General features: G+C 37.2%; 1 protein-coding gene across 1 annotated transcript; it reads right to left on the bottom strand.

Annotated features, from left to right (window-relative positions):
- Nucleotides 1-45: 45 nt before the first annotated feature.
- LOC144959909 (uncharacterized) lies at nucleotides 46-13871 on the bottom strand. The gene is made up of 6 exons (XM_078892756.1): nucleotides 13577-13871; nucleotides 6345-6780; nucleotides 5798-5883; nucleotides 2247-2401; nucleotides 1850-2008; nucleotides 46-622 (listed from the first exon to the last, which is right to left on the bottom strand). Exons 1-6 carry the CDS (start codon nucleotides 13692-13694, stop codon nucleotides 182-184), a joined length of 1395 nt encoding a protein of 464 aa, XP_078748882.1. The 5' UTR covers nucleotides 13695-13871; the 3' UTR covers nucleotides 46-181.
- Between the last annotated feature and the right edge of the window lie 669 nt (nucleotides 13872-14540).

The following is a 14540-nucleotide window of genomic DNA, read 5'->3' as shown; positions in this document are numbered from 1 at the left end:
TAAAAGTACATACTATACTATAAGTGAAATACTCACTTCCTTTCCCATGTGTGAGTCACCAAGAGACAGAAATAATTTTCGTGTATTACTAATTACAATAGCATTAAAAAACAATTTAGAATAATAACTATGGTGAAAGTTGTGTTGAATTAATTGAAAATCCAACTGAAAATCTCCCCATTCAGGAATGGGATTTCCTCAATCGACACATCCTGGGATTTATCCCCAGTTTAATACTTCTCATGGCCATGGCCCTGTTGAAATGACGCGGCTGGCTTTTTAATCCGTTAGCGGCCGATGATGATCCGTTGCCGTCGGATAGCGTGGACTCCACGGATAAAAGCAAGAAGGAGAGAACTCCGATGACAAGAGAGAGAATGATAAAAAGGGTCAGGTGGGTGACAGACAGGTGTGGATCCGTCGTCAATTCCCTCAGGTGAGATCGGGTGGGCTGGAAACCTGGGTTGAGCTCCTTGGATTTCCGAAACTGTGCGATGGCTTCCTGGACGTGTCCGTAGGATTTGAGAATTTCCCCCAGCGTGTAATGTTGTAGCCAGGAATTCTCCTCGGCAGGCTGGTGGTGCAGGGATTTCCGTGTCAGGAAAATTGCATCGTCTAAATACTGTATGGAGTTTTTGAAAAAAAGAAAAAAAAAGAATTCTTAAAATTTTAGTCTGAGTGATTGTCGTTTTGGTTTGTTTCTAGTTTAAAAAAATAATCAATAAATATAAAATTTTAAAGAATAAAATTAAATTACCAATTTCCATTGAACAAGCCCAAGCGCTTTACAAGCAACATGTAGGATGAGATGAGACACGGTGCCTGTTAGGCGATATATATATATCTTTTTTTAAAGAAAGAAATAACGCTGTTAACAGCCAGGTACTCATTCAACACCTGAGTACGATGAGATTATTTCAGTAGAAAAAAAAAATTAATCAAAAAGAAAGAGCCTCTTCCAAGCGTTGAACTGCTAGGATTGGAACTTGAACCCTGGACCTTCCAACTCGAAGGTGAGTGTCAAGCCACAAGACCACCTTATCATTTACCAATCATAAAGATTGTGCTTATGACAGATGACCTCTTAATGAAGCTGTCACCAGCAACAGAAAAGCCGTACAATCTACCATTCACACATTTTTGCCTTTTGGAATTACGGACGTTTTTGTGAGAACATCTTCGAGAAATATCAAGAGATGGAGTGAGTAGAAAAGTGCCAGAAGACAATAAAGAATAAAAACTTTTTCACGCTCTCACCGGCCAGGCAGAGTTGTCGTACCAATAAGGTCGTGGGTTCAAACCCCATCACCTTCGAGAAATATCAAAGCTTAATTTCACTACTAAATATTTATTACAGCTAGTCAAGTTGAAAAAGTATGAAATTTGAGAAAAGTTGTTGGATACCTTTCCCATACATCTGGCCATAACTTCATGAAAAATCATCCAATTTACTTTAAATAAAGATTAAAATGCTCTAGTGAGCATATTCTTTCAGAAAATCAAAAAAAAAAATTATTAAAATTTTTTTTTTTAATGCAAATCCAAAATGTTCACCTTCCGACTGATTTTGCCATGCACTGACACAAATGTCATCAAATTTCCAAAACAATTACGGATGATCTGTGAAAGTTGGCAGGTATGAATTAGTGCACATCATCTAGTGAGTTGTCGCTGGTCGAGCTCAAGGGAACAAGTTATCCCATTGATTGAATTATTGAATACAACTCACAACTTGCATTCCTACTGGTGGCCTGGCCATATATTTTGATGTATATTTCTGGTCAGTGTCAGGGTGTGAGTTAGAAAAAAGGGCAAAGGTTATGTAAGGTCAAGGACAGACTATAATTACCTGTAGATTAAACAAAACCCTGGCCAGACTCAGCAAGACGTCGGGGTCATCGGGTATGATACTCAGAGCTTTCCGGAAACATTCCACAGACTTTTGGGTATCTCCTTTAATCCGCCAAAAATTACCGATCAGGTTGTAAATGTGAGATGATTTCTCAGACTGAAAGAAGACAAGGGGGGGGGGGGGGGGAATGCACATTATTAATTGAGCAGTTAAAAAAACCCCCCCAAAACTCACACAAATTTTTTTTTTAAAACCCAACAAACAGCAAAACATATTTTAAAAAAGAACCCATTAGACAGATAAATATCTAAAGTTTAAATAATTTTTTACCTACACCCCCTAATAATAATACTAATAATGATGACGATAATCCAGACAATGACAACCAATGTACCAGATGAGTTCCTTTTTTGATAATGTCTTGCCTGGCCCGTCTCAGTTTGGTTTCCAGCTGGGCTATGTCCACGTCTGTCGTCTTTCCAAACCCTTTGAATACCATCGCAACGTCTGGCTCGGCCACATGAACATGCTGGTGCCGTTCTGAAATGCCTGCAGGGTGGAGGGAAAAATAACAGAAACCTTGATGAAATGTCTGCAGGGTGGAGGGAAAAATAACAGAAACCTTGATGAAATGTCTGCAGGGTGGAGGGAAAAATAACAGAAACCTTGATGAAATGTCTGCAGAGTGGAGGGAAAAATAACAGAAACCTTGGTGAAATGTCTGCAGAGTGGAGGGAAAAATAACAGAAACCTTGATGAAATGTCTGCAGGGTGGGGGGAAAAATAACAGAAACCTTGATGAAATGTCTGCAGGGTGGAGGGAAAAATAACAGAAACCTTGATGAAATGTCTGCAGGGTGGGGAGAAAAATAACAGAAACCTTGATGAAATGTCTGCAGGGTGGAGGAAAAATAACAGAAACCTTGATGAAATGTCTGCAGGGTCGAGGGAAAAATAACAGAAACGATGAAATGTCTGCAGGGTGGAGGGAAAAATAACAGAAACGATGAAATGTCTTCAGGGTGGAGGGAAAAATAACAGAAACCTTGATGAAATGTCTGCAGGTGGGGGGAAAAATAACAGAAACCTTGATGAAATGTCTGCAGGGTGGAGGGAAAAATAACAGAAACCTTGATGAAATGTCTGCAGGGTGGGGGGAAAAATAACAGAAACCTTGATGAAATGTCTGCAGGGTGGAGGGAAAAATAACAGAAACGATGAAATGTCTGCAGGGTGGAGGGAAAAATAACAGAAACCTTGATGAAATGTCTTCAGGGTGGAGGAAAAAATAACAGAAACCTTGATGAAATGTCTGCAGGGTGGGGGGAAAAATAACAGAAACCTTGATGAAATGTCTGCAGGGTGGAGGGAAAAATAACAGAAACGATGAAATGTCTGCAGGGTGGGGGGAAAAATAACAGAAACCTTGATGAAATGTCTGCAGAGTGGAGGGAAAAATAACAGAAACCTTGATGAAATGCCCAGGACACAGCCCAGGCTAACACGGATCTGCCTACCTGAAATTTCAAAAATTCGTCGTTTCCGAGGGAAATAGAAAAAGTCACTTGAAATAACATAAAAAATAAATAGTTTACCATCAGCATAGTCCGAAAATGCTTCAAAGTCTTGAATGTTATAGGTTCTAAAAAACTAAACCTTCCTTTTCACCAATATTTAGCCCTGGTTGGATTGCCATTCAACTCATGCACACCAGGGCAGACTGTCTGAGAATACCTGGAAGGTCAAGTTACGGTCGACCAGTAGGTTTCTTGCCCCCTGCAGTATGCACCTGAACACCCCCCTCCCACCCTCTTCCCACCACGACAAGGTAGCTAGAGGCAGGGAGGGACAGGGAGGGACAGGAAAGTAAAAAGTAAGAAGGAAAAAAAATTATCACTGTCGATTCTTTTAATCTTTTAAATAAAATGAAAGCAGCTGTTCCCGATGCTTTTTATTCAAATCAATATCGTGCGAAAAAAAAAAAAAAAGCGAGATTAAAAAAAAAAAATGACACAAAGTTTGTGAATGATGAAGAAATGAAAACTGGCATTTGTGTCGTTCACAAATAATGGAAATATCCTGTATACATACAGATTTGACAACGTGTCTATGAAACAGTGACAGACAACGTGTCTATGAAACAGTGACAGACAACGTGTCTATGAAACAGTGACAGACAACGCAAGGAAGAAAAAAAAAGACCAGAAAAAAAAAAACTATCAGAAAATATCCGTCCTCCTGGACAATTTCAAATGACTTAAATCCATTCCATTGGAATTCTTTGACAGATAGAAAACCGTATAGACAATCAATTGACAATGCCTTGTAGACTTGTCAACTTGACTGACTAGCTGTAAACTAAAATATTTAAAATTGAAATTAAGCTTTGATATTTCCCGAAGATGTAAAAAAATGGTTGAATTAATCATTTATGACTTGAAGTTATTTCTGATAACAATGGACCTTCTCACTAAACTTGGCAATATCTCAGTTCAAACCTTTTCACCATCCCACTGATTATGTCATTGACTGTAACATATTATGCCATGGACTGTAACACATTATGTCATTGACTGTAACACATTATGTCATTGACTGTAACACGTTATGTCATTGACTGTAACACATTATGTCATTGACTGTAACACATTATGTCATTGACTGTAACACATTAATGACATAACGTTGACATTATGTCATTGACTGTAACATATTATGTCATTGACTGTAACACATTATGTCATTGACTGTAACACATTATGTCATTGACTGTAACACATTATGTCATTGACTGTAACATGTTATGTCATTGACTGTAACACATTATATCATTGACTGTAACACATTACGTCATTGACTGTAACACATTATGTCATTGACTGTAACATGTTATTTCATTGACTGTGACACATTATGTCATTGACTGTAACACGTTATGTCATTGACTGTAACACATTATGTCATTGACTGTGACACATTATGTCATTGACTGTAACACATTATGTCATTGACTGTGACACATTATGTCATTGACTGTAACACGTTATGTCATTGACTGTAACATATTATGTCATTGACTGTAACACATTATGTCATTGACTGTAACACGTTATGTCATTGACTGTAACACATTATGTCATTGACTGTAACACATTATGTCATTGACTGTAACACATTATGTCATTGACTGTAACACATTATGTCATTGACTGTAACACATTATGTCATTGACTGTAACACGTTATGTCATTGACTGTAACACGTTATGTCATTGACTGTAACATGTTATGTCATTGACTGTAACACATTATGTCATTGACTGTAACACATTATGTCATTGACTGTAACACATTATGTCATTGACTGTAACATGTTATGTCATTGACTGTAACACATTATGTCATTGACTGTAACACATTATGTCATTGACTGTAACACGTTATGTCATTGACTGTAACACATTATGTCATTGACTGTAACACGTTATGTCATTGACTGTAACACATTATGTCATTGACTGTAACACATTATGTCATTGACTGTAACACATATAGTCATTGACTGTAACACATTATGTCATTGACTGTAACACATTATGTCATTGACTGTAACATATTATGTCATTGACTGTAACACATTATGTCATTGACTGTAACATGTTATTTCATTGACTGTGACACGTTATGTCATTGACTGTAACACGTTATGTCATTGACTGTAACACGTTATGTCATTGACTGTAACATGTTATGTCATTGACTGTAACACATTATGTCATTGACTGTAACACGTTATGTCATTGACTGTAACACATTATATCATTGACTGTAACACATTATGTCATTGACTGTAACACATTATGTCATTGACTGTAACACATTATGTCATTGACTGTAACACATTATGTCATTGACTGTAACACATTCATTCTGGTCACTATCTCACCTCTCAAATGATCGTACTGAGAACTATTGGCTGGTTTGCCGCACGTCAATGCTGGTGGTTTCTTTACTTTGGTATTTTTAGAAAGCCTGTGAGAAAAGAATAAATAGTAATAATAATGATAATAATATTAATAATAATAATAATAATAATAATAATAATAATAATAATAATAATAATAATAATAATAATAATAATAATAATAATAATTAGAAGAAGAAGAAGAAGAAGAAGAAGAAGAAGAAGAAGAAGAAGAAGAAGAAGAAGAAGAAGAAGAAGAAGAAGAAGAAGAAGAAGAAGAAGAAGAAGAAGAAGAAGAAGAAGAAGAAGATAACGTAAAAGAAGAAGATTAAAAGAAGATGAAGAAAAGGAAAAAAAAGAAGAGGAAAAATAAATAAATAAGTAAAGAAGAGGAAAAGTGTTGAGGAGAAAATGGTGGAGGAAATGAAGACAGAGGAATTGATGGTGGAGGAAATGAAGACAGAGGAATTGATGGTGGAGGAAATGAAGACAGAGGAATTGATGGTGGAGGAAATGAAGACAAACTTACTTTTGCTGATTCAGATCCCTCTTATGAAAATCTGTTGTCACAATATCTTGATCTATTTTATTATTTCGGCCAATACTAGCACCATTTGTTTTATTATTATGACTATTATGGGAAGCAGTACTATTACTATTCACACAGTTCCTATGGCCTGTAGAATTCACACTACAATTCACAAAACCATTTTGAATGTCGAGACCTGCGTCGGCCATGACAATCCATTCTGACCCGCTGCCCTGGCCGGAGAAAACCCGATTTGATAAAATTCCCATCATTCTCTCTTCGGCAGATATCTCTTTGAACAGTAAGTCGTGATCTCCGCCGTTGTCTTGAGCGACGTAGGAGTCGTCGTAGGTATTGTTTCTGGTACTGTTGTTGTTGTGACTTCGACTGGTGTTGCTTGTGGGTCTTGGTTCTGCCGACGCTTGTTCCACAGTCCCTGGTACACACGGAAAACAAAGAATAATCAAAACTTATCAAACTTTATCTTTTTTTTCTTTTACTAAACTTTACAGACCTGCCAAATTGAAAACTTCAAATTTAATAATTTTTATGTCAATTTTTAGTAATTTGACACGGAAATGAGTAATTGCTGAAATCGTGTGCGAACAACACAATTTGACATTGATGATCATTTCAACATTAGCCTTACACTGTCATGTCTATATGTGCTGTAGAAATGGTTTATTATTGTTATTATTATCATCATCGTCATCATCATAATCATCATTATTATTAATGTAGTTATTTATATTGTCATCATCATCATCATCATTATTATTATTATTATTATTATTATCATCATTATCATTGTTAATCATCAATATTATTATAGTAGTAGTCATAGTAGTAGTAGTAGTAGTTCTTATCATTATTATTAGTATTACTATCATTATTATTATTATTATTACTATTATCATTATCATTATTATAATCATATTATTATTACTACTATTACTATTAGTATTATTATTATTACAATCATTATTATTATTATTATTATTATTATTATTATTATTATTATTATTATTATTATTATTATCATTACTATTATTTAAGTTTAAGTATTACTGAGAATTAAAAATTCTTAATTTTCCATGAAATTTCGTATTTTCGTAATTGCCCCTGAAATTTGTCTAAAATTCCTAAAATTACTAAAAATTTGTAAAATTTGGCTGGTTTACTAATATACTAAACTTGAAAAGATTCACACGACTGGCAGATCTATCAACCATCTGGGAAAATGGACAAGGCAGAGACAACTGGAGAATCTTCATGGCAACAATACGAGGAACGACCAAGTTGGATGATATTCATAGAGTCAGATTTTACTTTTAAAAGTTAAACTGTCTCCAGTTTAAACTACGAGCAGGAACATCGGACTGTATAAAACAACAGAAGGATGTAGTCCTTCAGATAGCGAATCTCTGCTCGCTCCCCCCCACCCTCCCCCCCCACTCCATTTTTTTTTTTCCTTTTTTACTTCCCAAATGATGTTCATTGTTTTCCCTTTTGTTCCGAGCTTTTTAATTAGTTGAAATTTTTATATCTCTCCGATAATCATTCAATTTTAATTCATTCTCTATATTTTGCTCTAATTATTTGCGCTGTGATTTTCCCCAGACACCTGTAATGTAATAATGAAAATTCGTTATCCCCAGACACCTGTCTGGGGATAATGACAGCCAATTATTTGACTCATAACGTCGACTCCGACAAGCCTTCTAAGGCAGACGATTTAACCATTCGGCCACAACACCCACACGAATGTCATATTGTGTATATTTATAGTAACCTTCTATCCATCGACTGATTTATTGTTGTGTAATTTTATGCTTTTATTGATATTTTATTAACTTTAACTTATTTCTGTGTGCATTACAAAAGTCTCCATATTCTGGAATGTAGATAAATGTTTAAAAGAGCAGAATTTCAAAAAAGTGTCTGTGTATAATCTCCCATTGTTACTGCCAGACAGTGTCTGATCACAACGAAATTTATACTGAATTGTAATTGGGACACATATTACCACTGGCCACTGACATTTTTTCATACGCTGTGATTATCCCCAGACGCCTGTCGAAATTTCGTTATCCCAAGACACATATTTGAAACGCCGCTCTTTTAAACAATTATCCACATTCCAGAATATGGAATGTTTCCAACTGCACATAGAAATAAGGAAAGTTAATAAAATATCTATAAAAACATAAAATTAACCAACATTATATCAGTTGTTACTACATATACACAATATGCGTCGACTTCGAAGTGGGTGTCATGGCCAAATGGTTTAGTCGTCTGGCCTGTAAGTTTTACCAGAATCGACGTTGTGGGTTCGAATCCTGGTTCCGCCACTTTTTAATATTTTAAAAAAAATGCCGTCTTCTTTTAACAGAACGTTGCAAGGGATAAATGTCTCATCCATCCTCCCCCCACCTTTTTTTTTTTTTGTGCGAGTCTATTCTTTTCTCCTTTTTGTTTGGCCTTTTGTTCCTTTTCTGAGCATGAATTTCTTAAAATTGTTTTTATTAAAGAAAATAATTATTGTTTGTTTTTTTCTCCTCTATCTGACCATTTGGTCGCTCTCTGAATATTTCTGTTTGTTTGCTTTTTAATTATTTATTCTTTTTAGACACTTTTTGAGATCGGGGTGGGGACGAATATGACAATTTGCTAGAAACTAGAAATTTTAATTCAGAAAAGTGAGTGGAGCAGGCACTTATGTTGGTAACAACAAGATATGAAGTGAATAGAAAAGTGCCAGAAGACAATAGAGAATAAAAATTTTTTGCGGCGGTGGTGGGGTTTGAACCTGCGACCTTATTGGTACGACAACTCCGCCTGGCAGGTGAGAGCGTGGCTCTACCGTGTGAGCTATCCACGAACACAAAAATATTCGTTTCAAACTCAAAGTCATTACTAGATCCCTCTCTCACCCACTTCTTGAGATCGCCGATTCGTTCGTACACCACCATCGCGAATAATTTTGACCAGCAGTTAAGCTTAATAGCCAATATTCTCAACACAAACATATAACATAGAAACGATTGAGACATTGAGTATGCTCCGGTGTATGGGGTGAATTTTAATTCAGAAAAGTGAGTGGAGCAGGCACTTATGTTGGTAACAACAAGATATGAAGTGAATAGAAAAGTGCCAGAAGACAATAGAGAATAAAAAATTTTTTCCGCGGCGGTGGTGGGGTTTGAACCTGCGACCTTATTGGTACGACAACTCCGCCTGGCAGGTGAGAGCGTGGCTCTACGTGTGAGCTATCCACGAACACAAAAATATTCGTTTCAAACTCAAAGTCATTACTAGATCCCTCTCTCACCCACTTCTTGAGATCGCCGATTCGTTCGTACACCACCATCGCGAATAATTTTGACCAGCAGTTAAGCTTAATAGCCAATATTCTCAACACAAACATATAACATAGAAACGATTGAGACATTGAGTATGCTCCGGTGTATGGGGTGAATTTTAATTCAGAAAAGTGAGTGGAGCAGGCACTTATGTTGGTAACAACAAGATATGAAGTGAATAGAAAAGTGCCAGAAGACAATAGAGAATAAAAAATTTTTTCCGCGGCGGTGGTGGGGTTTGAACCTGCGACCTTATTGGTACGACAACTCCGCCTGGCAGGTGAGAGCGTGGCTCTACCGTGTGAGCTATCCACGAACACAAAAATATTCGTTTCAAACTCAAAGTCATTACTAGATCCCTCTCTCACCCACTTCTTGAGATCGCCGATTCGTTCGTACACCACCATCGCGAATAATTTTGACCAGCAGTTAAGCTTAATAGCCAATATTCTCAACACAAACATATAACATAGAAACGATTGAGACATTGAGTATGCTCCGGTGTATGGGGTGAATTTTAATTCAGAAAAGTGAGTGGAGCAGGCACTTATGTTGGTAACAACAAGATATGAAGTGAATAGAAAAGTGCCAGAAGACAATAGAGAATAAAAAATTTTTCGCGGCGGTGGTGGGGTTTGAACCTGCGACCTTATTGGTACGACAACTCCGCCTGGCAGGTGAGAGCGTGGCTCTACCGTGTGAGCTATCCACGAACACAAAAATATTCGTTTCAAACTCAAAGTCATTACTAGATCCCTCTCTCACCCACTTCTTGAGATCGCCGATTCGTTCGTACACCACCATCGCGAATAATTTTGACCAGCAGTTAAGCTTAATAGCCAATATTCTCAACACAAACATAACATAGAAACGATTGAGACATTGAGTATGCTCCGGTGTATGGGGTGAATTTTAATTCAGAAAAGTGAGTGGAGCAGGCACTTATGTTGGTAACAACAAGATATGAAGTGAATAGAAAAGTGCCAGAAGACAATAGAGAATAAAAAATTTTTTTTTCGCGGCGGTGGTGGGGTTTGAACCTGCGACCTTATTGGTACGACAACTCCGCCTGGCAGGTGAGAGCGTGGCTCTACCGTGTGAGCTATCCACGAACACAAAAATATTCGTTTCAAACTCAAAGTCATTACTAGATCCCTCTCTCACCCACTTCTTGAGATCGCCGATTCGTTCGTACACCACCATCGCGAATAATTTTGACCAGCAGTTAAGCTTAATAGCCAATATTCTCAACACAAACATATAACATAGAAACGATTGAGACATTGAGTATGCTCCGGTGTATGGGGTGAATTTTAATTCAGAAAAGTGAGTGGAGCAGGCACTTATGTTGGTAACAACAAGATATGAAGTGAATAGAAAAGTGCCAGAAGACAATAGAGAATAAAAAATTTTTTTTTCGCGGCGGTGGTGGGGTTTGAACCTGCGACCTTATTGGTACGACAACTCCGCCTGGCAGGTGAGAGCGTGGCTCTACCGTGTGAGCTATCCACGAACACAAAAATATTCGTTTCAAACTCAAAGTCATTACTAGATCCCTCTCTCACCCACTTCTTGAGATCGCCGATTCGTTCGTACACCACCATCGCGAATAATTTTGACCAGCAGTTAAGCTTAATAGCCAATATTCTCAACACAAACATATAACATAGAAACGATTGAGACATTGAGTATGCTCCGGTGTATGGGGTGAATTTTAATTCAGAAAAGTGAGTGGAGCAGGCACTTATGTTGGTAACAACAAGATATGAAGTGAATAGAAAAGTGCCAGAAGACAATAGAGAATAAAAAATTTTTTTTTCGCGGCGGTGGTGGGGTTTGAACCTGCGACCTTATTGGTACGACAACTCCGCCTGGCAGGTGAGAGCGTGGCTCTACCGTGTGAGCTATCCACGAACACAAAAATATTTCGTTTCAAACTCAAAGTCATTACTAGATCCCTCTCTCACCCACTTCTTGAGATCGCCGATTCGTTCGTACACCACCATCGCGAATAATTTTGACCAGCAGTTAAGCTTAATAGCCAATATTCTCAACACAAACATATAACATAGAAACGATTGAGACATTGAGTATGCTCCGGTGTATGGGGTGAATTTTAATTCAGAAAAGTGAGTGGAGCAGGCACTTATGTTGGTAACAACAAGATATGAAGTGAATAGAAAAGTGCCAGAAGACAATAGAGAATAAAAAATTTTTTATTCTCTATTGTCTTCTGGCACTTTTCTATTCACTTCATATCTTGTTGTTACCAACATAAGTGCCTGCTCCACTCACTTTTCTGAATTAAAATTCACCCCATACACCGGAGCATACTCAATGTCTCAATCGTTTCTATGTTATATGTTTGTGTTGAGAATATTGGCTATTAAGCTTAACTGCTGGTCAAAATTATTCGCGATGGTGGTGTACGAACGAATCGGCGATCTCAAGAAGTGGGTGAGAGAGGGATCTAGTAATGACTTTGAGTTTGAAACGAATATTTTTGTGTTCGTGGATAGCTCACACGGTAGAGCCACGCTCTCACCTGCCAGGCGGAGTTGTCGTACCAATAAGGTCGCAGGTTCAAACCCCACCACCGCCGCGAAAAATTTTTTATTCTCTATTGTCTTCTGGCACTTTTCTATTCACTTCATATCTTGTAGAAACTAGAAAGGAACCAAGAGAATGAGAGAGAGAGAGAGAGAGAGAGAGAGAGAGAGAGAGAGAGAGAGAGAGAGGGAGAGAGAGAGAGAGAGAGAGAGAGTGAGAGGTTTTTTTAAAAAAAAGAGGTGGGGGAGGATGGATGGGACATTTAGCCCTTGCAACGTTCTGTAAAAAGAAGACGGAATTTTTTTTAAAATATAAAAAAGTGGCGGAACCAGGATTTGAACCCACATCGTCGATTCTGGTAAAACTTCCCAGGGCAGACGACTAAACCATTTGGCCATGACACCTACTTCGAAGTCGACGCATATTGTGTATATGTAGTAACAACTGATTTAATGTTCGCTGTGATTATCCCCAGACACCTAATGAAAATTCGTTATTCCCAGACATGTATTTGAAACTCCGCTCTTTTAAACAATTATCCACATTCCAGAATATGGAATGTTTCTAAAATGCACATAGAAATAAGGAAAATTAATAAAATATCTATAAAAACATAAAACCAGGATTTGAACCCGCAATGTCGATTCTGGTAAAACTTACAGGGCAGACGACTAAACCATTCGGCCATGACACCCACTTCGAAGTCGACGCATATTGTGTATATATGTAGTAACAATAACAACTGATTTAATGTTGGTTAATTTTATGTTTTTATAGATATTTTATTAATTTTCCTTATTTCTATTGCATTTGGAAACATTCCATATTCTGGAATGTGGATAATTGTTTAAAAGAGCGGAGTTTCAAATACATGTCTTGGAATAACGAAATTTCGTTATCCCCAGACAGGTGTCTGGGGATAATCACAGCCGACACAAATTACCACTGGTCACTGACATTTTTTTCTTATTATCTGGTAATTTTGACGCCCAGTTTGACATTTTACATAACATTTTTCTGCCAACGTATCTGTCAAAAACAAAAGGCCAGGGTTTTTATTATAATAAAAAAGCCTGGCCTTTTGTTATTGCCAGACAGTTCATCCACAATCATAACTGTTGTAATAACAGTGTCTGATTCTGATACTGATTGATAAGAATAAGATAATCGTTCATTCATTCATTGACAGACATGTCTGGCAATAACGATAGCCTTTAGTTAGAACTCCATCTAATGATTTTTCAATCTTAGAGATACTCCATGATCGGGATCTCCAGACTAGAACTAGAATAATACATCCCTCCACTTAATTCTTACCAGAAGATAAATTCAACTTCCAATGTTGAGAAGAACTGGAACGTCCATTGCTGTTGACAAGGTGCATTGAAATTATGTACAGTGCCATGTACGTTGCACATGGCACTTCTCCTGCCATTTTACCAATTTAAGTATTGATATTACTCGACTGAAATGTAACGGCAATTTATTATTTTGATCAATGAATGTATGAAAGACAAATAAGTGCAGAGCACTTGCAGCCAATGCGTTGATTTCGCAGTTTGTTGACAGATAATTCTAGGAACTTTAACTTCCTGTTTAGACACAAAATGGCAGCGCTGTTTTGCCATCGTAACAGTGCAAGGGAAGTTACTCTGGATTATCAGTCATCGACGAGTAGGAGTTTACGTTGAAAAGAAAGTTACTGCTCCTTATTCTATCTCTCTCTCTCTCTCTCTCTCCCTCTCTCTCTCTCTCTCTCTCTTCTCTCTCTCTCTCTCTCTCTCTCTCTCTCTCTCTCTCTCTCTCTCTCTCTCTCTCTCTCTCTCTCTCTCTCTCTCTCTCTCTCTCTCTCTCTCTCCTCTCTCCTCCACCCTCTTCTCATCATCATCATCATCATCATCATCTCATCATCATCATCATCATCATCATCATCATCATCATCACTCTACATCCAAGCCAGTGCTAATGAAAAGGTGAAAAGAGAAAGGCTTCGGATGAGAACGGTACATGAAATGGACGTTTCGGGTACAAACCCTTCGTTAGAACAACAATAAAGAAATGGACGTGGAAAACAAATAGAAAAGAATAAAATAAAATATTCTATTCCTGCTTATATATGTCCGAATGAAGTCAGAATTAAAAAAAAAAATGATAATGCCATCCCAAGTTATGGATAAAATTGGTCATCTATTTTACACGACATCAAAGTTTTCAATATTAAAACAAAAAAGGAAAGAAAGAAAAGGAGAAAAAAAACCTCAATAATCTTGATCTTTTAGAT

This window comes from Berghia stephanieae, chromosome 14 (genome assembly GCF_034508935.2).
Source record: "Berghia stephanieae isolate SIO BIC M18660-M18661 chromosome 14, UCSD_Bste_1.3, whole genome shotgun sequence".
Classification (NCBI taxonomy): Eukaryota; Metazoa; Mollusca; class Gastropoda; order Nudibranchia; family Aeolidiidae; genus Berghia; species Berghia stephanieae.
This window is presented reverse-complemented; position numbering and strand designations above follow the sequence as displayed.

Excerpts from the sequence above, each read along its gene's own strand:
- LOC144959909 (XM_078892756.1), bottom strand. The coding sequence starts at position 13,694 with ATGGCAGGAGAAGTGCCATGTGCAACGTACATGGCACTGTACATAATT. Across the intron at positions 5,884-6,344 it reads AGGGATCTGAATCAGCAAAA|GCTTTCTAAAAATACCAAAG; the intron begins GTAAGTTTGTCT and ends CTTTTCTCACAG. Across the intron at positions 623-1,849 it reads GGGTTTTGTTTAATCTACAG|TATTTAGACGATGCAATTTT; the intron begins GTAATTATAGTC and ends AACTCCATACAG.